Source organism: Chiloscyllium plagiosum, unplaced genomic scaffold, assembly GCF_037043375.1.
Source record: "Chiloscyllium plagiosum isolate Xiang-an unplaced genomic scaffold, Cpla_swu_hap1 HiC_scaffold_53X, whole genome shotgun sequence".
NCBI classification, from domain to species: domain Eukaryota; kingdom Metazoa; phylum Chordata; class Chondrichthyes; order Orectolobiformes; family Hemiscylliidae; genus Chiloscyllium; species Chiloscyllium plagiosum.
In genome coordinates, this window is record NW_028270191.1 from 23,283,263 (window position 1) to 23,309,886 (window position 26,624).

At 45.2% G+C, this 26,624-nt stretch overlaps 1 protein-coding gene across 8 annotated transcripts in view; it reads right to left on the minus strand.

The window, feature by feature from the left end:
* The window catches only part of LOC122543258 (sodium channel protein type 8 subunit alpha-like), a 418,530-nt gene that overhangs the window by 13,053 nt on the left and 378,853 nt on the right, over positions 1-26,624 (minus strand). For all 8 annotated transcript variants that reach the window (XM_087985565.1, XM_087985570.1, XM_087985567.1 and 5 more), the window contains 3 exons: positions 4,840-4,977; positions 3,201-3,305; positions 2,278-2,548 (listed from right to left, as the gene is read on the minus strand). In XM_087985565.1, coding sequence (XP_087841691.1) covers positions 2,278-2,548; positions 3,201-3,305; positions 4,840-4,977 — 514 coding nt within the window. The remainder of the gene's footprint in view (positions 1-2,277; positions 2,549-3,200; positions 3,306-4,839; positions 4,978-26,624) is intronic.

Genomic DNA, 26,624 nt, shown 5'->3' on the forward strand with positions numbered 1-26,624 from the left:
AGGTTAGGTGAGTTGGCCATGCTAAATTGCCCGTAGTGTTAGGTGAAGGGGTAAATGTAGGGGAATGGGTTTGAATTGGGTTGCACTTCGGCGAGTCAGTGTGGACTTGTTGTAGGCAGCGTGGTGGCACAGTGGTTAGCACTGCTGCCTCACAGCGCCAGAGACCGGGGTTCAATTCCCACCTCAGGTGACTTACTGTGTGGAGTTTGCACATTCTCCCCGTGTCTGTGTGGGTTTCCTCCGGATGCTCCGGTTTCCTCCACAATCCAAAAATGCGCAGGTTAGGTGAATTGGCCATGCTAAATTCCCCGTAGGGTTAGGTGAAGAGGTAAAATAGTGGGCGGCACGGTGGCACAGTGGTTAGCACTGCTGCCTCACAGCGCCAGAGACCCGGGTTCAATTCCCGCCTCAGGCGACTGACTGTGTGGAGTTTGCACGTTCTCCCCGTGTCTGCGTGGGTTTCCTCCGGGTGCTCCGGTTTCCTCCCACAGTCACAAAGATGTGCAGGTTAGGTGAATTGGCCATGCTAAATTGCCCGTAGTGTTAGGTTAAAGAGGTAAATGTAGGGGTATGGGTGGGTTGCGCTTCGGCGGTCGGTGTGGACCTGTTGGGCCGAAGGGCCTGTTTCCACACTTTAAGTAATCTAATCTAATCTAAAATGAAAGAACACTGCAAATGCCCACCACAGAGCCATGTTGTGTTTGACCAGATTCTGTTGATTAGGGGTGCAGAGTCCTGTACTTTCTTGGCATTCTATTATACTATATTGCACATTGACCTAAGTGCTTTAGCCTTTACACTATACAATGTTACAGTATACACTGTTGGTCAAACATGAGCTCTTGTCAAACACAGGAAATAAACGTTTAAAGTTTTCATGAAGATCTGTCACTTGGGAGTTGGTTGGATTCGTTGTTGGTCTTTCGCCGAGCTGGTAGGTTTGTTGGCTGATGTTTCATCCCCTTTCCATGTGACATCATGAGTGCTGTGTTGCTTCCTGTGAAGTGCTGTTGTCCTGTTCCACTTTGAATTTATGTGGGTCTGTTTGAGCTGTTTCTGGTTTTCCATTGCAACAGTTTGTATATTGGACCCAGGTCAATGTGTTTGTTGATGGAGTCCAAGGATGCCCTGCTTCCAGGAATTCCCTTGCTGTTCTTTGTTTGGCCTGTCCTAGTATCATTGTGTTGTCCCAGTCAAACTCATGGTTCTTGTTGTCCATGTGTATGGATACTCAGGAGAGTTGGTTGTGTCACTGGGTTGCTAGTTGGTGTTCATGGATGTGGGTCGCAAGCTGTCTGCCTGTTCATCTTACATAGTGCTTAGTGCAGTTGCTGCATGAGATTTTGTAAATTACATTTGTCCTGCACACAGTGGGTATTGGGTCCTTTATTCCAGTGAGCTGTGTCTGAGTGGAGCTGTCGGTTTGTGTGCTGTCAAGGTCCCTAGTGGTTGCAGCAGTCTAGTTGTCAGTTCCAAAATGTTTTTAATGTAAAGAAAATTGGAACTGGCATCAACTGAAAACAGCTCGGTGAACAGACCAACAACAAATCCAACAGGAAATAGGAGCAGGAGTCGAACATTTGGCCCATTGAGTGTGTTTCAACATTCTACTAGCTCGTGGCTGATCATCCACCTCAACTCCATTTTCCTGCCCTACACTCATCCCCTTTGATATCTTTCATCTCTAGAAATTACTGCTCTTTATCTTGAATTTACTCAATGAGAGCGCCTCCACAGTCCTCTGGGGAACAGAATTCCAAAGAATCATCCACCTCCCCCAGCCTCGACTCTAAGTGAAGAAATTCCTTCTCATTTCAGACTAAATGGCCTCTCTCTTATTCTGAAACTGTGCCAACTGGCTCTGGAATCCCACAACCAGGGGGAAATCTCCTTTCTGCATCTACCCTGGCGAGTCTGTTAAGAATTCTCTAAGTTTTATTGAGATTACCTTTTATTCTTCTGGCTCTATCTCCTTAATCTCTCCTCATAGGACAATCCTGTCATCCTAGGGATCAATCTGAACTTGCATTACACTCTCTCTGTGCCAAGTATATCTTTCCTTGGGTAAGAAGGCCAAAACTGCACACACCACTCCAAGTGCAGTCTCACCCAGGTTCTACATAATTGAGCCTAGACATCTTTACTCCTGCACTCAATCCTCTTGTGATAAAGATCAACATGCCACTTGCCTTCTCAAATGCTTGCTGCACCTCCTTGTTAGTTCTCAGTGACTTTCAGAGTGCGACTTAGGAAACGTCTTTGAACATTATTACTCACCAACAATGGAAAGGATCACAACCACAAAGTCAAATATATTCCACCCAATTGTGAAATAATAATGCCTCAGTGCAAAGAGTTTGAGCAGGCATTCGCTTGTGAAGAAAATTATGAAGATAAAGTTGATCCAGTACAAAATGTCTTCACTCTCCTTGCTCTGATCGTCTGTTTCCACCATCATTGTGACCATGTTGAGGCAGATGAGAATCATGATGGTGATGTCAAAGACCTGCTGAGTGACAAAGTCATAGACTCCACCTTGGATTGCATTCTGTAATGAAAAGAAAACAATAGTGTCTGGCACAAAGAGTTACTGCATCCCATGTATTTGAAGCACACTCTGCCACCCAAGAGACACATCTTTTGATGTGTTAAGAATATGAAAATCTGCTTCACACCTTCGGAACTAACACTCCTAGGAGGTGGATATAGAGAAAAAAATGGGATTCCATACACCTCAGAATAGAATGCACTCCATCAACTTTGAAACAAAGTGAATTTGTTGGAGTGAATTTAGATCTAGACTCCTAAAACAGTGTCATCTCGTGTACAGGCTAAACAATTGCTGTACTGTCTGTACAGAGACACCTTGTTGTGAGGTGAAGAGGCAATGACTGAGGCATCTTGGATAAATATTGGAAATACAACTGAAAGACTATTTCTTTTTACTTATTCAAAGAACCAGAGAGCATTTCATTGCTACATTTACACACACTTATCACAATTAAGTTTATAGACATTTCATCTGGAATTTTCACAACATTGGCTGACAAACGTATCTGTGGCATGGCCAGAGGCCATGCTTGCATTACTCACTGTTATGGAAGCAGCTTGGCAATTTCTAAATGAGCTAAGAACAAAAGGTCCTGTGTGTTTTCTTTTGTCTGTTGTCTCAGCACTTTTAGTTCTTGTGCACTGCTTACCAATGGCCTTGGAATGGGCTTCTGAGGCTTTTTGGATCCCAGCTTCTTCATTGCATTATAATATTTCTTTTGTTCTTCAGTCATAAAGATATCCTGACCTCCAAAGTAAAGAGAACAGAAAAAAACTGGTTACAACCTTAGGATATTGTGTGTGTGTATGTTCATTTGTTTTCTTCTCTCCCTTCATTAAGTTGATGACTTTTCACTGAGCTGTATCACACAAACAATTACAAGTTCCTTTGAGAGCTTCAATTTGAAATGGTACCAGACCATTTTGACCATTGACACAACCTTGACTCCTTTCCTGACCAAGCGTAGCTGACATGATAAGCAGTTCTGTCTTTCCAGGTACAATCTTCTTCCCTTTGAAAACTGCTCTTATGAACAACTGCCTCAGCAAAGTAACCTTCACCTCTCTAAAATCCTTTAATGTATTGCCACCTCTAATCCATGCCCATCTTTCCTGCTCCAATTTGAATCTCTCCAATCAGGATTCCATCCCTGCCATAACATAGGCAGCAAAACACCACAGTCTGTGATTATGACCATGATACATTATCCTTCCTCATCACTTTCTACAGCTTTAGACATAGTCCACTTACACTTTCTGACTACCTTCCTCCTGTTCAGCTTTGTGGTTCTTCACCTTAGCTTACGTGAACCACTGGCTTCTCTCTCCATTCGCACACTGTTGACCTCTGGAGTTCCTATGAGGTTGTTGCATTGGAACAGAGAAGGCCAAGGGGCAACCTGATTGAGATCTACAAAATTGTGGGGGCTACAGATAGGGTCAATAGGAAGAACCTATTCTCCTTAGTAGAAGGCACAGTACCAGGGATACAGATTTAAGGTAAGGAGTAGGGGGTTTAGAGGGGACTTAAGGAGAAATATTTTCACTCAGAGGATGATGAGTATCTGGAACTCACTGCATAATAAGGTGGTAGACACCAGAACCACCACAACATTTTAGAAGTATTTAGATTAATACTTGAAACACTACAGCACACAAGGATTTGGGCCAAGTCTCAGGAAATAGAATTAGAATAGATTGGTGCTTGATTAATAATATTAACGTGATGGGCCGAAGGGCCTCACTCTGGGTTGTAAGACTCTATGAGATCTGGCCCCCTCCTCTTCAACTACATGTGGTCCATTAACAATTTCATTTAGGGATGGTGTAGCAGTCACTGGCAGCATGTTTAGATGTTAATTGAGAATGTCGGATCACATTCAGTTGTGATGTTTCTTGTGGTCCAACCTCACAGAAAGAACCCAGACACAAATAAGACCCACTTTTGGATAGAATGCAGAGGTGGAGCTAAACCCAACTGAAGAGGAATGGGGAATTAATTTGGTGATAGCAGAGAAAGAAAAAGTAAAATCTGTCTCATGCTGATGTTCTGTCACCTGATATCACTTATGTATGCTTCTAGAATATTCTAATCATATCATATTTAGGAAGAGTTCTGAAAATATTGAACAAATTATGTAACTAACTGATTTGTCTTCTCTCTTCATTTCAAAAATAGTATTAAATTTTGATTATTAAATCCAGTCTCAAAACATCTGTCAAAAAAGGATAGTGAGAAACCATTGTCAGAACATTTTCTTTTCCCCATACAAAGAGAAGTAAACTTATCTTTTTCTTTTGCTGATTGAAGTTATCAATGATGACACCAATGAAAAGGTTTAATGTGAAGAAAGATCCAAAGATGATGAAGATTACAAAATAGATGTACATGTAGATGTTGTCCTCATAAAATGGTTGTTCTTCAGCCTAGAATGATAATCATTCATCATTAATATTCTACAGCCTAATACAAATAACAACAGCTTATCAGCTTGTGATTTGGAACTTTTGGAACTTCAAACTTTATGGAGGTGCTTGAACAATTTGGGTGAAGTGGCAAGTCAGAGGGGGCAAAGAGGTTGTGATGGGGTTAGATTGGCTTTTCACAGTTAACATTTAGGTTAAAAAACTCCCCTCATACACAATCATAATTTACTCAATCCATTTAACGGAAAAGGCAAAGCAGAGCTTTCCTGTGTTTAAATGCCATACTTTTGCCGAGAGACACCAGCTTACCTGGCTTTCTGTAAACACTCTATACTCTCCGGACCAGTTTACTCTGCTAATTGAAGAGACATTTCTGAGGTCTGAATAATTTCAGTCCATGCACAATTCACTTCAAAACTGATAGCCTCAGAGAAGCAGAAGAGTTATCAACGCAGAGCGAGCAAAAGGGAAATAGTTGTGTGAAGATACTCATCCTCCATTCTGGGGAGGAACTGGTTTCAAGTCATGATATCCCTTTCCTAAACTTTCTTGAAAGTGTGCCTATTGGCATATTGGAATCAAGGGGTATCTGAGGCTGCAGGGGGCTCCCTTGAAACAGGGGTTAAGGGCTAGCAAAAAAGTCTTAATGCAGGTTGTAGGACACCAGTTAACATTGGTGGAGCTTACACCTAGCATGCCTAAGTAGGCTAACCAGAGGTTTGTAAAGGGATTGCACTTGAACAACCTTTTTAAAATAAGTGGTGGAGCTAGATGGAGCACGCATGTTGTTACTGGTTCCACCCTCTATTCAGATTCCTCCCTTGGCACCACACTAACAGCAGCATGCTCAGAAGCTATTGTAGGGTCAGCCAGAATTTCCCAGGCTCCAATGTTTGACCAACACTGATCTATCCAGCCAATGGCTGCAACTTGGCTGCTTAATTTAAGTGAAGCCATCGCACAGTTGGGAGTGAGTAGCATAGTGGACACGGACAAGATGGTGGTGTTGTGGAAATGCCACAGGACGAGTAACTCAGGTTAATGGGAACATGAGATCAAAATCCTAGCAGATCAATCAAGGAAATTTCAATTCCATTAATTAAAAAATTGAGGATAACAAAGCTCATTTATGTATATACTTTTGTCTCACAGAGATACACAACAACCCCTATCACTAATAAGGATTACAAAAGTGCCAAATTGTTTTAAAAATCCATCTGTTTCACAAATCTCCTTCCCTAAATCTGCCATCCGTAGCAAGCTGGTTAAAATCAAGAATAACAAACCAGATGGATTTTTATGACAATCAATCGTAGTTTCATGCTCACCATTATTGAGATTAGTTTTCAATTCCAGAGATTATGCTGTATTACGAGTGCAGTAACATTATACTACACACGCATCTTGACCATACCGTGGAAATCAATCAGAGTTGAATTTCACCCCTGCATATTGGAGTTGGCAGCTTGTCATGCACTGTACAGAATTGTGCAGGGTTATAAATAAGGTAACATTGAGAATAAGCTCGGAGTTAATTACAGGCTCTAAATTCACTTATGCGATATTTCTGCCTTTGGGTGATTCAAAGAATGGAGGGAGAATGCAGGGTGCAGAATGAGTCACAGTTATGTGTCACCGCTCTGGGGGACAGGTTATTGAAAATGCAGAGATCCGAAAGACTGCAACCTCTGGATCTCAGAGGATATAAGGCAAGCTCCCACCTTACACAAAGGGCTTTCCCATTATCCAGCACCAAGATCCCTCATTTTGAGAAATGTGCCTGGGGGTGTGGGCAGTAATGCTGTCCAGCACCTAATTGCACCACAGGCTAACCATTTCCTGTTAGCAGAATAGAGTTGTATAAAGAGCAATTTCAAAGTTGAAGGACAGTGGACCAAACATCTTTGCTGGGAGCTGGGGAAGAGGTTGTCAGGGTAGAAAGGATGTTGCGAGCTCCAGGAGTGGTAAGCCTAAAGAGCCTGAGTGTGGTGTTACGAATTTGCCAGACTTGGAAGGATACCCACAAGATGTCAGACCTGAAGAAATCCACAAGTGAAACCATTAATATTAACATGCAGTGACATTTATCTGCTATCAATGGAAATGAAAAGGAGTGAATTCTGGCAGGTTCATCAACCCACACAGCTAACCCTTGAAAAAATACATTACCAGGAAGTTAACAAGTGTCATGAGATAAGCATCATTGATCTCAACAGGTCAAATTAGCGAAGATGCAATCACAAAGATTACTGAAGCAAAACCCGGTGCAATCACGGCTTGGAAATGAATCAAACAAGGGCGTGGCCAATTTCCATTCAGCATCAAATATGTCATACAGATTACATTGCTTTGTTATGGTTTCACTGCTCTCTGCATTTTCAATGCATGAATACTGTTCCAGTTTCAGAACAAGACAGCACTGAAACACCTTTTATGGATACAAACTGTTGCCATCAGAGGGTACACGGGATTCCTTACCAGTTTCATAATCACATCAGAAATCACTGGCAAGGTGGAAGACACCAACATTAGGGCATGCCTGTGCAACCACGACACGGCAGCCCCATAACCACAACGTGCCAGCTTCATAACCACAACACACCAGCTTCATATCCACAATGTGCCAGCTCTATAACCACAACACACCAGCTTCAAAACCACAACACACCAGCTCTATAACCACAACACACCAGCATCATATCCACAACACACCAGCTTCATAACCACAACACCAGCTCCATAACCACAACACACCAGCTCCATCACCACAACACACCAACTGCATTTAAACAACACACCAGCTCTGTAACCACAACACACCAGCTTCATATCCACAACACACCAGCATCATATCCACAACACACCAGCTACATATCCACAACACACCAGCTCCATATCCACAACACACCAGCTACATATCCACAACACACCAGCTCTATAACCACAACACACCAGCTTCAAATTCACAACACACCAGCTTCATATCCACAACACACCAGCTCTATATCCACAACACACCAGCTTCATATCCACAACACACCAGCTCTATATCCACAACACACCAGCTTCATATCCACAACACACCAGCTCTGCAACCACAACATACCAGCTTCATATCCACAACATGCCAGCTTCATATCCACAACACACCAGCTCTATAACCACAACACACCAGCTTCATATCCACAACACGCCAGCTCTGCAACCGCAACACACCAGCTTCAAAACCACAACACACCAGCTCTTCAACCACAACGTGCCAGCTCCATATCCACAACATGCCATATCTGTAACCATAACACCCCAGCTTCACATTGATAATGTGCTAGATCTGTAACCACAACGCACACTCCGATAACCACAACATGTCAGCTCTATAACCACAACATACCAGCTTCATATCCACAACGTGCCAGCTTCATACTCACAAAACAGCAGCTCTATAACTGCAACGTGCCAGCTTCATATCCACAACACACTAGCTCAGGCACCAAAAGACACCAGCTTCATATCCACAACACACCAGCTTCATATCCACAACATACCAGCTTCATATCCACAACACACCAGCTCCATATCCACAACACACCAGCTCTATAACCACAACACACCAGCTCCATCACCACAACACACCAGCTCCATCACCACAACACACCAGCTCTATAACCACAACACTCCAGTTTCATAATCACAACACACCAGCTTCATATCCACAACACACCAACTCCATAACCACAACACACCAGTTTCATATCCACAACACACCAGCTTCATATCCACAACACATCAGTTCTATAACCACAACACACCAGCTTCATATCCACAACACATCAGTTCTATAACCACAACACACCAGCTTCATAACCACAACACACCAGCTTCATAACCACAACACACCAGCTTCATACCCACAACACACCAGCTTCATACCCACAACACACCAGCTCCATCACCACAACACACTGGCTTCATATCCACAACATGCCAGCTTCATAACCACAACACGCCAGCTCCATAACCACAACACATCAACTTCAAAACCACAACACACCTGCTTCATCACCACAACACACCAGCTTCATATCCACAACACGCCAGCTTAATATCCACAACACACCAGCTTAATATCCACAACACACCAGCTTCATATCCACAACACACCAGCTCCATAACTACAACGCGGCAACTTCATATCCACAACACACCACCTTCATAACCACAACATACCAGCTTCATATCCACAAAACACCAGCTTCATATCCACAACACACCAGCTTCATATCCACAACACACCAGCTTCATATCCACAACATACCAGCTTCATATCCACAATATACCAGCTTCATCTCCACAACGTGCCAGCTTCATATCCACAAAACACCAGCTTCATATCCACAACACACCAGCTTCATATCCACAACACACCAGCTTCATATCCACAACATACCAGCTTCATATCCACAACATACCAGCTTCATCTCCACAACATACCAGCTTCATATCCACAACATACCAGCTTCATATCCACAACGTGCCAGCTTCATATCCACAACACACCAGCTTCATATCCATAACACACCAGCTTCATACCCACAAAACACCAGCTTCATATCCACAACACACCAGCTCCCTAACCACAACACACCAGCTCCATCACCACAGCACACTGGCTTCATATCCACAACATGCTGGCTTCATAATCACAACACGCCAGCTCCATAACCACAACGCGGCAACTTCATATCCACAACACACCAGCTTCATAAGCACAACACAACAGCTTCATAACCACAACATACCAGCTTCATATCCACAACACACCAGCTTCATATCCACAACACACCAGCTCTATAACCACAACACACCAGCTTCAAATTCACAACACGCCAGCTCTGCAACCACAACACACCAGCTTCAAAACCACAACACACCAGCTCTTCAACCACAACGTGCCAGCTCCATATCCACAACATGCCAGCTCTGTAACCATAACACCCCAGCTTCACATTGATAATGTGCGAGATCTGTAACCACAACGCACAACACCGATAACCACAACATGTCAGCTCTATAACCACAACATACCAGATACATATCCACAACAAACCAGCTTCATACCCACAAAACAGCAGCTCTATAACTGCAACGTGCCAGCTTCATATCCACAACACACTAGCTCAGGCACCAAAAGACACCAGCTTCATATCCACAACACACCAGCTTCATATCCACAACATGCCAGCCTCATATCCACAACACACCAGCTTCATATCCACAACACACCAGCCTCATATCCACAACACACCAGCTTCATATCCACAACACACCAGCCTCATATCCACAACGCATCAGCTTCATATCCACAACACACCAGCCTCATATCCACAACGCATCAGCTTCATATCCACAACACACCAGCTTCATATCCACAACGTGCCAGCTTCATATCCACAACGTGCCAGCTTCATATCCACAACACACCAGCTCCATATCCACAACACACCAGCTTCATACCCACAAAACACCAGCTCTATAACTGCAACATGCCAGCTTCATATCCACAACACACTAGCTCAGAGCCCACAAGACACCAGCTTCATATCCACAACACACCAGCTTCATATCCAAAACACACCAGCTTCATATCCAAAACACACCAGCCTCATATCCACAACACACCAGCCTCAAATCCACAACACACCAGCTTCATATCCACAACACACCAGCTTCATATCCACAACACACCAGCTTCATATCCACAACACACCAGCCTCATATCCACAACACACCAGCTTCATATCCCCAACATACCAGCTTACTCTCCACAACAAACCAGCTTCATATGCACAACATGCCAGCTCTATAAGCACAACACACCAGCTTCATATCTACAATGTGCCACATCTGTAACCATAGCACACCACCTTCATAACCACAACACACCAGCTCAAAAACCACAACATACCAGCTTCATATACACAACATACCTGCTCCATAACCACAAAACACGAGCTTCAAAACCACGACATACCAGCTCTGTAACCACAACACACCATCTTCATATCCACAACACACCATCTTCATATCCACAACACACCAGCTTCATATCCGCAACACACCAGCTCTATAACCACAACACACCAGCTTCACATCCACAGCATGCCAGCTTCATAACCACAACACACCAGCATCACATCCACAACGTGCCAGCTTCATAACCACAACACGCCAGCTCTAAAACCACAACACACCAGCTTCACATCCACAGCGTGCCAGCTTCATAACCACAACACACCAGCTTTTTATCCACAACATGCCAGCTCTATAACCAGAACACACCATATTCATATCCACAACATACCAGCTCTAAAACCACAACACACCAGCTTCACATCCACAACGTGCCAGCTCCATAACCACAACACACCAGCTTCATAACCACAACACACCAGCTTCATATTCACAACACACCAGTTTCAAAACCACAACACACCAGCTTCATAACCACAACACACCAGCTTCATATTCACAACACACCAGCTTCATATCCACAACACACCAGCTTCAGAACAACAACACACCAGCTTCATATCCACAACATACCAGCTTCATATCCACAACGTGCCAGCTCCATAACCACAACACGCCAGCTTCATAACCACAACACACCAGCTTCATATCCACAACACACCAGCTTCATATCCACAACACACCAGCTTCACAGCCACAACATACCAGCTTCATAACCACAACACACCAGCTTCATAACCACAACAAACCAACTTCAAATCCACAACATACCAGCTCCATAACCACAACACACCAGCTTCACAGCCACAACGTGCCAGCTCCATAACCACAACACACCAGCTTCAAAACCACAACACACCAGCTTCATATCAACATACCAGCTTCATATCCACAACACACCAGCTTTATATCCACAACGTGCCAGCTTCATATCCACAACACACCAGCTTCATATCCACAACATGCCAGCCTCATATCCACAACGTGCCAGCTTCATATCCACAACGCACCAGCTTCATATCCACAACACACCAGCTTCATATCCACAACAAACCAGCTTCATATCCACAACACACCAGCTTCATATCCACAACACACCAGCTTCATATCCACAACACACCAGCTCCATATCCACAACACACCAGCTTCATACCCACAAAACACCAGCTCTATAACTACAACGTGCCAGCTTCATATCCACAACACACCAGCTTCACATCCACAACGTGCCAGCTCCATAACCACAAAACACCAGCTTCACAGCCACAACGTGGCAGCTCCATAACCACAACACACCAGCTTCATAACCACAACACACCAGCTTCAAAACCACAACACACCAGCTTCATATCAACATACCAGCTTCATATCCACAACAAACCAGCTTCATATCCACAACACACCAACTCTATAACCACAACATGCCAGCTTCATATCCACAACACACCAGCTCTGTAACCACAACACACCAGCTTCATATCCACAACACACCAGCATCATATCCACAACACACCAGCTACATATCCACAACACACCAGCTACATATCCACAACACACTAGCTTCATATCAACAAACACACCAGTTTCATATCCACAACACACCCGCTTCATACCCACAACACACCAGCTCTATATCCACAACACACCAGCTCTATATCCACAACACACCAGCTTCATATCCACAACACACCAGCTTCATATCCACAACATACCAGCTCTAGATCCACAACACACCAGCTTCATTATCCACAACACACCAGCTCTATATCAACAACACACCAGCTTCATATCCACAACACACCAGCTCTATAACCACAACACACCAGCTTCACAGCTACAACGTGCCAGCTCCATAACCACAACACACCAGCTTCAAAACCACAACACACCAGCTTCATCACCACAACACACCAGCTTCATATCCACAACATACCAGCTTCATATCCACAACACACCAGCTCTATAACCACGACACACCAGCTTCATATCCACAACACGCCAGCTTCATATCCACAACATACCAGCTTCATATCCACAACACACCAGCTCTATAACCACGACACACCAGCTTCATATCGACAACACACCAGCTTCACATCCACAACGTGCCAACTCCATAACCACAACACGCCAGCTTCATAACCGCAACACACCAGCTTCATAACGACAACACACCAGCTTCATAACCACAAGACACCAGCTTCAAAACCACAAGACACCAGCTTCAAAACCACAAGACACCAGCTTCATATCAACAACATACTAGCTTCATACCCACAACACACCAGTTTCATATCCACAACACACCAGCTGTATATCCACAACACGCCAGCTTCATATCCACAACGTGCCAGCTTCATATCCACAAGACACCAGCTTCATATCCACAACACGCCAGCTTCATATCCACAACACACCAGCTTCATTTAAACATCACACCAGTTCTAGAACCACAAGACACCAGCCTCCTATCCACAACACACCAGCCTCATATCCACAACACACCAGCTTCAAATCCACAACACACCAGCTGCATATCCACAACACACCAGCTCTATATCCATAACACACAGCTTCACATCCACAACGTGCCAGCTCTATAACCACAACACACCAGTTTCATATCCACAACACACCAGCTCTATATCAACAACACACCAGCTTCACAGCCACAACACACCAGCTTCATATCAACAAACACGCCAGCTTCATATCCACAACACACCAGCTTCATACCCACAACACACCAGCTCTATATCCACAACACACCAGCTCTATATCCACAACACACCAGCTTCATATCAACAACACACCAGCTTCATATCCACAACACACCAGCTCTATAACCACAACACACCAGCTTCACAGCCACAACGTGCCAGCTCCATAACCACAACACGCCAGCTTCATTTAAACATCACACCAGTTCTATAACCACAAGACACCAGCCTCCTATCCACAACACACCAGCCTCCTATCCACAACACACCAGCCTCATATCCACAACACACCAGCTTCATACCCACAACACACCAACTCTATATCCACAACACACCAGCTCTATATCCACAACACACCAGCTTCATATCAACAACACACCAGCTTCATATCCACAACACACCAGCTCCATAACCACAACACACTAGCTTCATAACCATAACACACCAGCTTCATATCCACAACACACCAGCTCTATATCCACAACACACCAGCTTCATATCAACAACACACCAGCTTCATATCCACAACACACCAGCTCTATATCCACAACACACCAGCTTCATATCCACAACACACCAGCTTCATTTAAACATCACACCAGTTCTATAACCACAAGACACCAGCCTCCTATCCACAACACACCAGCCTCCTATCCACAACACACCAGCCTCATATCCACAACACACCAGCTTCATATCCACAGCACACCAGCTTCACATCCACAACATACCCGCTTCATATCCACAACACACCAGCTTCAAATTCACAACACACCAGCTTCATATCCACAACACACCAGCTTCACAGCTACAACGTGCCAGCTCCATAACCACAACACACCAGCTTCAAAACCACACCACACCAGCTTCATATCCACAACACACCAGCTTCATATCCACAACACACCAGCTTCAAAACCACAACACACCAGCTGCATATCCACAACACACCAGCTCTATATCCATAACACACAGCTTCACATCCACAACGTGCCAGCTCTATAACCACAACACACCAGCTTCATATCCACAACACACCAGCTTCATATCCACAACACACCAGCTCTATATTCACAACACACCAGCTTCACAGCCACAACGTGTCAGCTTCATATCCACAACGTGCCAGCTTCATATTCACAACACACCAGCGTCATATCCACAACATACCAGCTTCATATCCATAACGTGCCAGCTTCATATACAGAACACACTAGCTCAGTAAGCACAAGACACCAGCTTCATATCCACAACACACCAGCTCTATATCCACAACATACCAGCTTCTTATCCACAACGTGCCACCTCTGTTACCACAACACACCAGTTTCATATCCACAACACACCAGCTCTATATCAACAACACACCAGCTTCATATCCACAACACACCAGCTTCATACCCACAACACACCAGCTCTATATCCACAACACACCAGCTTCATACCCACAACACACCAGCTCTATATCCACAACACACCAGCTCTATATCCACAACACACCAGCTTCATATCAACACACCAGCTTCACAGCTACAACGTGCCAGCTCCATAACCACAACACACCAGCTTCATATCCACAACACACCAGCTTCAAAACCACACCACACCAGCTTCATATCCACAACACACCAGCTTCAAAACCACAACACACCAGCTTCATAACCACAACACACCAGCTTCATATCCACATCATACCAGCTTCATATCCACAACACACCAGCTCTATAACCACGACACACCAGCTTCATATCGACAACACACCAGCTTCACAGCCACAACGTGCCAGCTCCATAACCACAACACACCAGCTTCATAACCACAACACACCAGCTTCATATCCACAACACATCAGCTACAAAACCACCACACACCAGCTTCATATCAACAACATACCAGCTTCATATCCACAACACACCACCTTCATATCCACAACACAACATGCTTCATATCCACAATATACCAGCTTCATATCCACAACGTGCCAGCTTCATATCCACAACACACTAGCTCAGTAACCACAGGACACCAGCTTCATATCCACAACACACCAGCTCTACAACCACAAATTACCAGCTCGATAACCACAACACACCAGCTACATATCCACAACACACCAGCTACATTTAAACAACACACCAGCACTATAACCACAAGCCACCAGCCTCCTATCCAGAACACACCAGCCTCATATCCTCAACACACCAGCTTCATATCCACAACACACCAGCTACATATACACAACACACCAGCTTCATTTAAACAACACACCAGCTCTATAACCACAAGACACCAGCCGCATATCCACAACACACCAGCTTCACATCCACAACACACCAGCTTCACATCCACAACAGACCAGCTTCACATCCACAACGTGCCAGCTCTATATCCACAACACACCAGCTTCACATCCACAACACACCAGCTTCACATCCACAACACACCAGCTCTATATCCACAACACACCAGCTCTATATCCACAACACACCAGCTTCATATCCACAATAAACCAGCTTCATATCCACAATACACCAGCTCTATATCCACCACACACCAGTTTCATATCCACAACACACCAACTCTATATCCACAACACACCAGCTTCACAGCCACAACGTGCCAGCTCCATAACCACAACACACCAGCTTCAAAACCACAACCCACCAGCTTCAAAACCACAACCCACCAGCTTCAGATCCACAACACACCAGCTGTATAACAACAACATACCAACTTCATATCCAAAACAGACCAGCTTCATATCCACAACACACCAGCTTCATATCCACAATGTGCCAGCTTCATATCCACAACGTGCCAGCTTCATATCCACGTGCCAGCTTCATATCCATAATGTGCCAGTTTCATATCCACAACACACCAGCTTCACATCCACAACACATGCTTCATATCCACAACACAACATGCTTCATATCCACAACATACCAGCTTCATATCCACGACGTGCCAGCTTCATATCCACAACACACCAGCACTATATGAACACGCCACCTCTATATCCACAACACACCAGCTTCAAAACCACAACATGCCAGCCTCAAATCCGCAACACACCAGCTTCATATAGACAACACACCAGCTCAATAACCACAGCACGCCAGCTTCATATCCACAACGTGCCAGCTTCATAACCACAACATGCCAGTTTCATATCCACAACACACCAGCCTCATATCCACAACACACCAGCTTCATATCCACAACACACCAGCTTCATACCCACAACGTGCCAGCTTCATATCCACAACGTGCCAGCTTCATATCCATAACGTGCCAGCTTCATATCCACAACACACCAGCTTCATATCCACAACATACCAGCTTCATATCCACAACGTACCAGCTTCATATCCACAACGTACCAGCTTCATATCCAAAACACACTCGCTCAGTAACCACAAGACACCAGCTTCATATCCACAACACACCAGCTCTACAACCACAAAGTACCAGCTCGATAACCACAACACACCAGCCTCATATCCACAACACACCAGCTTCATACCCACAACACACCAGCTAAATATCCACAACACACCAGCTTCATTTAAACAACACACCAGCTCTATAACCACAAGACACCAGCCTCATATCCACAACACACCAGCCTCATATCCACAACACACCAGCTTCATACCCACAACACACCAGCTACATATCCACAACACACCAGCTTCATTTAAACAACACACCAGCTCTATAACGACAAGAAACCAGCCTCATATCCACAACACACCAGCTTCATATCCACAACAGACCAGCTTCAAAACCACAACACACCAGCTTCATATCCACAACACGCCAGCTCTATATCCACAACACACCAGCTCCATAACCACAATACGCCAGCTTCATATCCACAACACACCAGCTTCATATCCGCAACACACCAGCTTCACATCCACAACACACCAGCTCTATATCCACAACACACCAGCTTCAAAACCACAACCCACCAGCTTCAAAGCCACAACCGACCAGCTTCAGATCCACAACACACCAGCTGTATATCAACAACATACCAACTTCATATCCAAAACAGACCAGCTTCATATCCACAACACACCAGCTTCATATCCACAATGTGCCAGCTTCAGATCCACAACGTGCCAGCTTCATATCCACGTGCCAGCTTCATATCCATAACGTGCCAGTTTCATATCCACAACACACCAGCTTCATATCCACAACACACCAGCTTCATATGTACAACACACCAGCTGCATACCCACAACACATCAGTTTCATAACGACAGCACGCCAGCGTCATATCCACAACACGCCAGCTTCATACCCACAACACACCAGCTCTATATCCACAACACACCAGCTTCATATCCACAACACACCAGTTTCATATCCACAACACACCAGCTCCATAACCACAAACCGCCAGCTTCAAAACCACAATACACAAGCTTCATATCCACAACACACCAGCTTCATATCCACAACACACCAGCTTCATATCCACAATACACCAGCTTCATATCGACAACACACCAGCTTCATAACCACAACACACCAGCTCTACATCCACAACAGACCACCTTCACATCCACAACACGCCAGCTCTATAACCACAATACACCAGCTTCACATCCACAATATGCCACCTCTATAACCACAACACACCAGCTTCACATCCACAACACACCTCCTTTACATTCACAACGTGCCAGCTCTTTCCCCCCAGCACACCAGCTTCACATCCACAGCGTGCCAGCTCCATAACCACAACACGCCAGCTTCATTTAAACATCACACCAGTTCTATAACCACAAGACACCAGCCTCCTATCCACAAGACACCAGCCTCCTATCCACAACACACCAGCCTCATATCCACAACACACCAGCTTCATACCCACAACACACCAACTCTATATCCACAACACACCAGCTCTATATCCACAACACACCAGCTTCATATCAACAACACACCAGCTTCATATCCACAACACACCAGCTCTATAACCACAACACACTAGCTTCATAACCATAACACACCAGCTTCATATCCACAACACACCAGCTCTATATCCACAACACACCAGCTTCATATCAACAACACACCAGCTTCATATCCACAACACACCAGCTCTATATCCACAACACACCAGCTTCATATCCACAACACACCAGCTTCATTTAAACATCACACCAGTTCTATAACCACAAGACACCAGCCTCCTATCCACAACACACCAGCCTCCTATCCACAACACACCAGCCTCATATCCACAACACACCAGCTTCATATCCACAGCACACCAGCTTCACATCCACAACATACCCGCTTCATATCCACAACACACCAGCTTCAAATTCACAACACACCAGCTTCATATCCACAACACACCAGCTTCACAGCTACAACGTGCCAGCTCCATAACCACAACACACCAGCTTCAAAACCACACCACACCAGCTTCATATCCACAACACACCAGCTTCATATCCACAACACACCAGCTTCAAAACCACAACACACCAGCTGCATATCCACAACACACCAGCTCTATATCCATAACACACAGCTTCACATCCACAACGTGCCAGCTCTATAACCACAACACACCAGCTTCATATCCACAACACACCAGCTTCATATCCACAACACACCAGCTCTATATTCACAACACACCAGCTTCACAGCCACAACGTGTCAGCTTCATATCCACAACGTGCCAGCTTCATATTCACAACACACCAGCGTCATATCCACAACATACCAGCTTCATATCCATAACGTGCCAGCTTCATATACAGAACACACTAGCTCAGTAAGCACAAGACACCAGCTTCATATCCACAACACACCAGCTCTATATCCACAACATACCAGCTTCTTATCCACAACGTGCCACCTCTGTTACCACAACACACCAGTTTCATATCCACAACACACCAGCTCTATATCAACAACACACCAGCTTCATATCCACAACACACCAGCTTCATACCCACAACACACCAGCTCTATATCCACAACACACCAGCTTCATACCCACAACACACCAGCTCTATATCCACAACACACCAGCTCTATATCCACAACACACCAGCTTCATATCAACAACACACCAGCTTCACAGCTACAACGTGCCAGCTCCATAACCACAACACACCAGCTTCATATCCACAACACACCAGCTTCAAAACCACACCACACCAGCTTCATATCCACAACACACCAGCTTCAAAACCACAACACACCAGCTTCATAACCACAACACACCAGCTTCATATCCACATCATACCAGCTTCATATCCACAACACACCAGCTCTATAACCACGACACACCAGCTTCATATCGACAACACACCAGCTTCACAGCCACAACGTGCCAGCTCCATAACCACAACACACCAGCTTCATAACCACAACACACCAGCTTCATATCCACAACACATCAGCTACAAAACCACCACACACCAGCTTCATATCAACAACATACCAGCTTCATATCCACAACACACCACCTTCATATCCACAACACAACATGCTTCATATCCACAATATACCAGCTTCATATCCACAACGTGCCAGCTTCATATCCACAACACACTAGCTCAGTAACCACAGGACACCAGCTTCATATCCACAACACACCAGCTCTACAACCACAAATTACCAGCTCGATAACCACAACACACCAGCTACATATCCACAACACACCAGCTACATTTAAACAACACACCAGCACTATAACCACAAGCCACCAGCCTCCTATCCAGAACACACCAGCCTCATATCCTCAACACACCAGCTTCATATCCACAACACACCAGCTACATATACACAACACACCAGCTTCATTTAAACAACACACCAGCTCTATAACCACAAGACACCAGCCGCATATCCACAACACACCAGCTTCACATCCACAACACACCAGCTTCACATCCACAACAGACCAGCTTCACATCCACAACGTGCCAGCTCTATATCCACAACACACCAGCTTCACATCCACAACACACCAGCTTCACATCCACAACACACCAGCTCTATATCCACAACACACCAGCTCTATATCCACAACACACCAGCTTCATATCCACAATAAACCAGCTTCATATCCACAATACACCAGCTCTATATCCACCACACACCAGTTTCATATCCACAACACACCAACTCTATATCCACAACACACCAGCTTCACAGCCACAACGTGCCAGCTCCATAACCACAACACACCAGCTTCAAAACCACAACCCACCAGCTTCAAAACCACAACCCACCAGCTTCAGATCCACAACACACCAGCTGTATAACAACAACATACCAACTTCATATCCAAAACAGACCAGCTTCATATCCACAACACACCAGCTTCATATCCACAATGTGCCAGCTTCATATCCACAACGTGCCAGCTTCATATCCACGTGCCAGCTTCATATCCATAATGTGCCAGTTTCATATCCACAACACACCAGCTTCACATCCACAACACATGCTTCATATCCACAACACAACATGCTTCATATCCACAACATACCAGCTTCATATCCACGACGTGCCAGCTTCATATCCACAACACACCAGCACTATATGAACACGCCACCTCTATATCCACAACACACCAGCTTCAAAACCACAACATGCCAGCCTCAAATCCGCAACACACCAGCTTCATATAGACAACACACCAGCTCAATAACCACAGCACGCCAGCTTCATATCCACAACGTGCCAGCTTCATAACCACAACATGCCAGTTTCATATCCACAACACACCAGCCTCATATCCACAACACACCAGCTTCATATCCACAACACACCAGCTTCATACCCACAACGTGCCAGCTTCATATCCACAACGTGCCAGCTTCATATCCATAACGTGCCAGCTTCATATCCACAACACACCAGCTTCATATCCACAACATACCAGCTTCATATCCACAACGTACCAGCTTCATATCCACAACGTACCAGCTTCATATCCAAAACACACTCGCTCAGTAACCACAAGACACCAGCTTCATATCCACAACACACCAGCTCTACAACCACAAAGTACCAGCTCGATAACCACAACACACCAGCCTCATATCCACAACACACCAGCTTCATACCCACAACACACCAGCTAAATATCCACAACACACCAGCTTCATTTAAACAACACACCAGCTCTATAACCACAAGACACCAGCCTCATATCCACAACACACCAGCCTCATATCCACAACACACCAGCTTCATACCCACAACACACCAGCTACATATCCACAACACACCAGCTTCATTTAAACAACACACCAGCTCTATAACGACAAGAAACCAGCCTCATATCCACAACACACCAGCTTCATATCCACAACAGACCAGCTTCAAAACCACAACACACCAGCTTCATATCCACAACACGCCAGCTCTATATCCACAACACACCAGCTCCATAACCACAATACGCCAGCTTCATATCCACAACACACCAGCTTCATATCCGCAACACACCAGCTTCACATCCACAACACACCAGCTCTATATCCACAACACACCAGCTTCAAAACCACAACCCACCAGCTTCAAAGCCACAACCGACCAGCTTCAGATCCACAACACACCAGCTGTATATCAACAACATACCAACTTCATATCCAAAACAGACCAGCTTCATATCCACAATGTGCCAGCTTCAGATCCACAACGTGCCAGCTTCATATCCACGTGCCAGCTTCATATCCATAACGTGCCAGTTTCATATCCACAACACACCAGCTTCATATCCACAACACACCAGCTTCATATGTACAACACACCAGCTGCATACCCACAACACATCAGTTTCATAACGACAGCACGCCAGCGTCATATCCACAACACGCCAGCTTCATACCCACAACACACCAGCTCTATATCCACAACACACCAGCTTCATATCCACAACACACCAGTTTCATATCCACAACACACCAGCTCCATAACCACAAACCGCCAGCTTCAAAACCACAATACACAAGCTTCATATCCACAACACACCAGCTTCATATCCACAACACACCAGCTTCATATCCACAATACACCAGCTTCATATCGACAACACACCAGCTTCATAACCACAACACACCAGCTCTACATCCACAACAGACCACCTTCACATCCACAACACGCCAGCTCTATAACCACAATACACCAGCTTCACATCCACAATATGCCACCTCTATAACCACAACACACCAGCTTCACATCCACAACACACCTCCTTTACATTCACAACGTGCCAGCTCTTTCCCCCCAGCACACCAGCTTCACATCCACAGCGTGCCAGCTTCATAACCACGACACACCAGCTTCATATCCACAACACACCAGCTTCATAACCACGACACACCAGCTTCATATCCACAACACACCAGCTTCATATCCACAACACACCAGCTACATATTCACAACACACCAGCTTCATATCCACAACACACCAGCTTCACATCCACAACAGACCAGCTTCACATCCACAACGTGCCAGCTCTATATCCACAACACACCAGCTTCACATCCACAACACACCAGCTTCACATCCACAACACACCAGCTCTATATCCACAACACACCAGCTCTATATCCACAACACACCAGCTTCATATCCACAATAAACCAGCTTCATATCCACAATACACCAGCTCTATATCCACCACACACCAGTTTCATATCCACAACACACCAACTCTATATCCACAACACACCAGCTTCACAGCCACAACGTGCCAGCTCCATAACCACAACACACCAGCTTCAAAACCACAACCCACCAGCTTCAAAACCACAACCCACCAGCTTCAGATCCACAACACACCAGCTGTATAACAACAACATACCAACTTCATATCCAAAACAGACCAGCTTCATATCCACAACACACCAGCTTCATATCCACAATGTGCCAGCTTCATATCCACAACGTGCCAGCTTCATATCCACGTGCCAGCTTCATATCCATAATGTGCCAGTTTCATATCCACAACACACCAGCTTCACATCCACAACACATGCTTCATATCCACAACACAACATGCTTCATATCCACAACATACCAGCTTCATATCCACGACGTGCCAGCTTCATATCCACAACACACCAGCACTATATGAACACGCCACCTCTATATCCACAACACACCAGCTTCAAAACCACAACATGCCAGCCTCAAATCCGCAACACACCAGCTTCATATAGACAACACACCAGCTCAATAACCACAGCACGCCAGCTTCATATCCACAACGTGCCAGCTTCATAACCACAACATGCCAGTTTCATATCCACAACACACCAGCCTCATATCCACAACACACCAGCTTCATATCCACAACACACCAGCTTCATACCCACAACGTGCCAGCTTCATATCCACAACGTGCCAGCTTCATATCCATAACGTGCCAGCTTCATATCCACAACACACCAGCTTCATATCCACAACATACCAGCTTCATATCCACAACGTACCAGCTTCATATCCACAACGTACCAGCTTCATATCCAAAACACACTCGCTCAGTAACCACAAGACACCAGCTTCATATCCACAACACACCAGCTCTACAACCACAAAGTACCAGCTCGATAACCACAACACACCAGCCTCATATCCACAACACACCAGCTTCATACCCACAACACACCAGCTAAATATCCACAACACACCAGCTTCATTTAAACAACACACCAGCTCTATAACCACAAGACACCAGCCTCATATCCACAACACACCAGCCTCATATCCACAACACACCAGCTTCATACCCACAACACACCAGCTACATATCCACAACACACCAGCTTCATTTAAACAACACACCAGCTCTATAACGACAAGAAACCAGCCTCATATCCACAACACACCAGCTTCATATCCACAACAGACCAGCTTCAAAACCACAACACACCAGCTTCATATCCACAACACGCCAGCTCTATATCCACAACACACCAGCTCCATAACCACAATACGCCAGCTTCATATCCACAACACACCAGCTTCATATCCGCAACACACCAGCTTCACATCCACAACACACCAGCTCTATATCCACAACACACCAGCTTCAAAACCACAACCCACCAGCTTCAAAGCCACAACCGACCAGCTTCAGATCCACAACACACCAGCTGTATATCAACAACATACCAACTTCATATCCAAAACAGACCAGCTTCATATCCACAACACACCAGCTTCATATCCACAATGTGCCAGCTTCAGATCCACAACGTGCCAGCTTCATATCCACGTGCCAGCTTCATATCCATAACGTGCCAGTTTCATATCCACAACACACCAGCTTCATATCCACAACACACCAGCTTCATATGTACAACACACCAGCTGCATACCCACAACACATCAGTTTCATAACGACAGCACGCCAGCGTCATATCCACAACACGCCAGCTTCATACCCACAACACACCAGCTCTATATCCACAACACACCAGCTTCATATCCACAACACACCAGTTTCATATCCACAACACACCAGCTCCATAACCACAAACCGCCAGCTTCAAAACCACAATACACAAGCTTCATATCCACAACACACCAGCTTCATATCCACAACACACCAGCTTCATATCCACAATACACCAGCTTCATATCGACAACACACCAGCTTCATAACCACAACACACCAGCTCTACATCCACAACAGACCACCTTCACATCCACAACACGCCAGCTCTATAACCACAATACACCAGCTTCACATCCACAATATGCCACCTCTATAACCACAACACACCAGCTTCACATCCACAACACACCTCCTTTACATTCACAACGTGCCAGCTCTTTCCCCCCAGCACACCAGCTTCACATCCACAGCGTGCCAGCTTCATAACCACGACACACCAGCTTCATATCCACAACACACCAGCTTCATAACCACGACACACCAGCTTCATATCCACAACACACCAGCTTCATATCCACAACACACCAGCTACATATTCACAACACACCAGCTTCATATCCACAACACACCAGCTCTTCAACTACAACGTGCCAGCTTCACATCCACAATACACCAGCTCTGCAACCACAACACACCAGGTTCACATCCACAACGTGCCAGCTTCACAACCACAACACACCAGCTTCATATTCACAACACACCAGCTTGAAAATCACAACACACCAGCTCTTCAACCACAACGTGCCAGCTTCACATCCACAACACACCAGCTTCATATTCACAACACACCAGCTTGAAAATCACAACACACCAGCTCTTCAACCACAACGTGCCAGCTTCACATCCACAACACACCAGCTTCATAACCACAACACACCAGCTCTGCAACCACAACACACCAGGTTCACATCCACAACGTGCCAGCTTCACAACCACAACACACCAGCTTCATATCCACAACACACCAGCTTCACATCCACAGTGTGCCAGCTTCATAACCACGACACACCAGCTTCATATCCACAACACACCAGCTTCGCATCCACAGTGTGCCAGCTCCATAACCACAGCACACCAGCTTCATATTCACAACACACCAGCGGCAAAACCACAACACACCAACTTCATATCCACAATACACCAGCTCTACATCCACAACACACCAGCTTCACATCCACAGCGTGCCAGCTTCATAACCACAACACGCCAGCTTCAATTTCACAACACACCAGCTTCATATCCACAACACACCAGCTTCACATCCACAACACGCCAGTTCCATGTCCACAACGCACCAACTCTATATCCATAAAAAACCAGCTTCATATCCTCAACACGCCAGCTTCATAACCACAACACACCAGCTTCATATCCTCAACACACCAGCTTTATGTCCACAACACACCAGCTTCATAACCACAACACATCAGCTTCACAT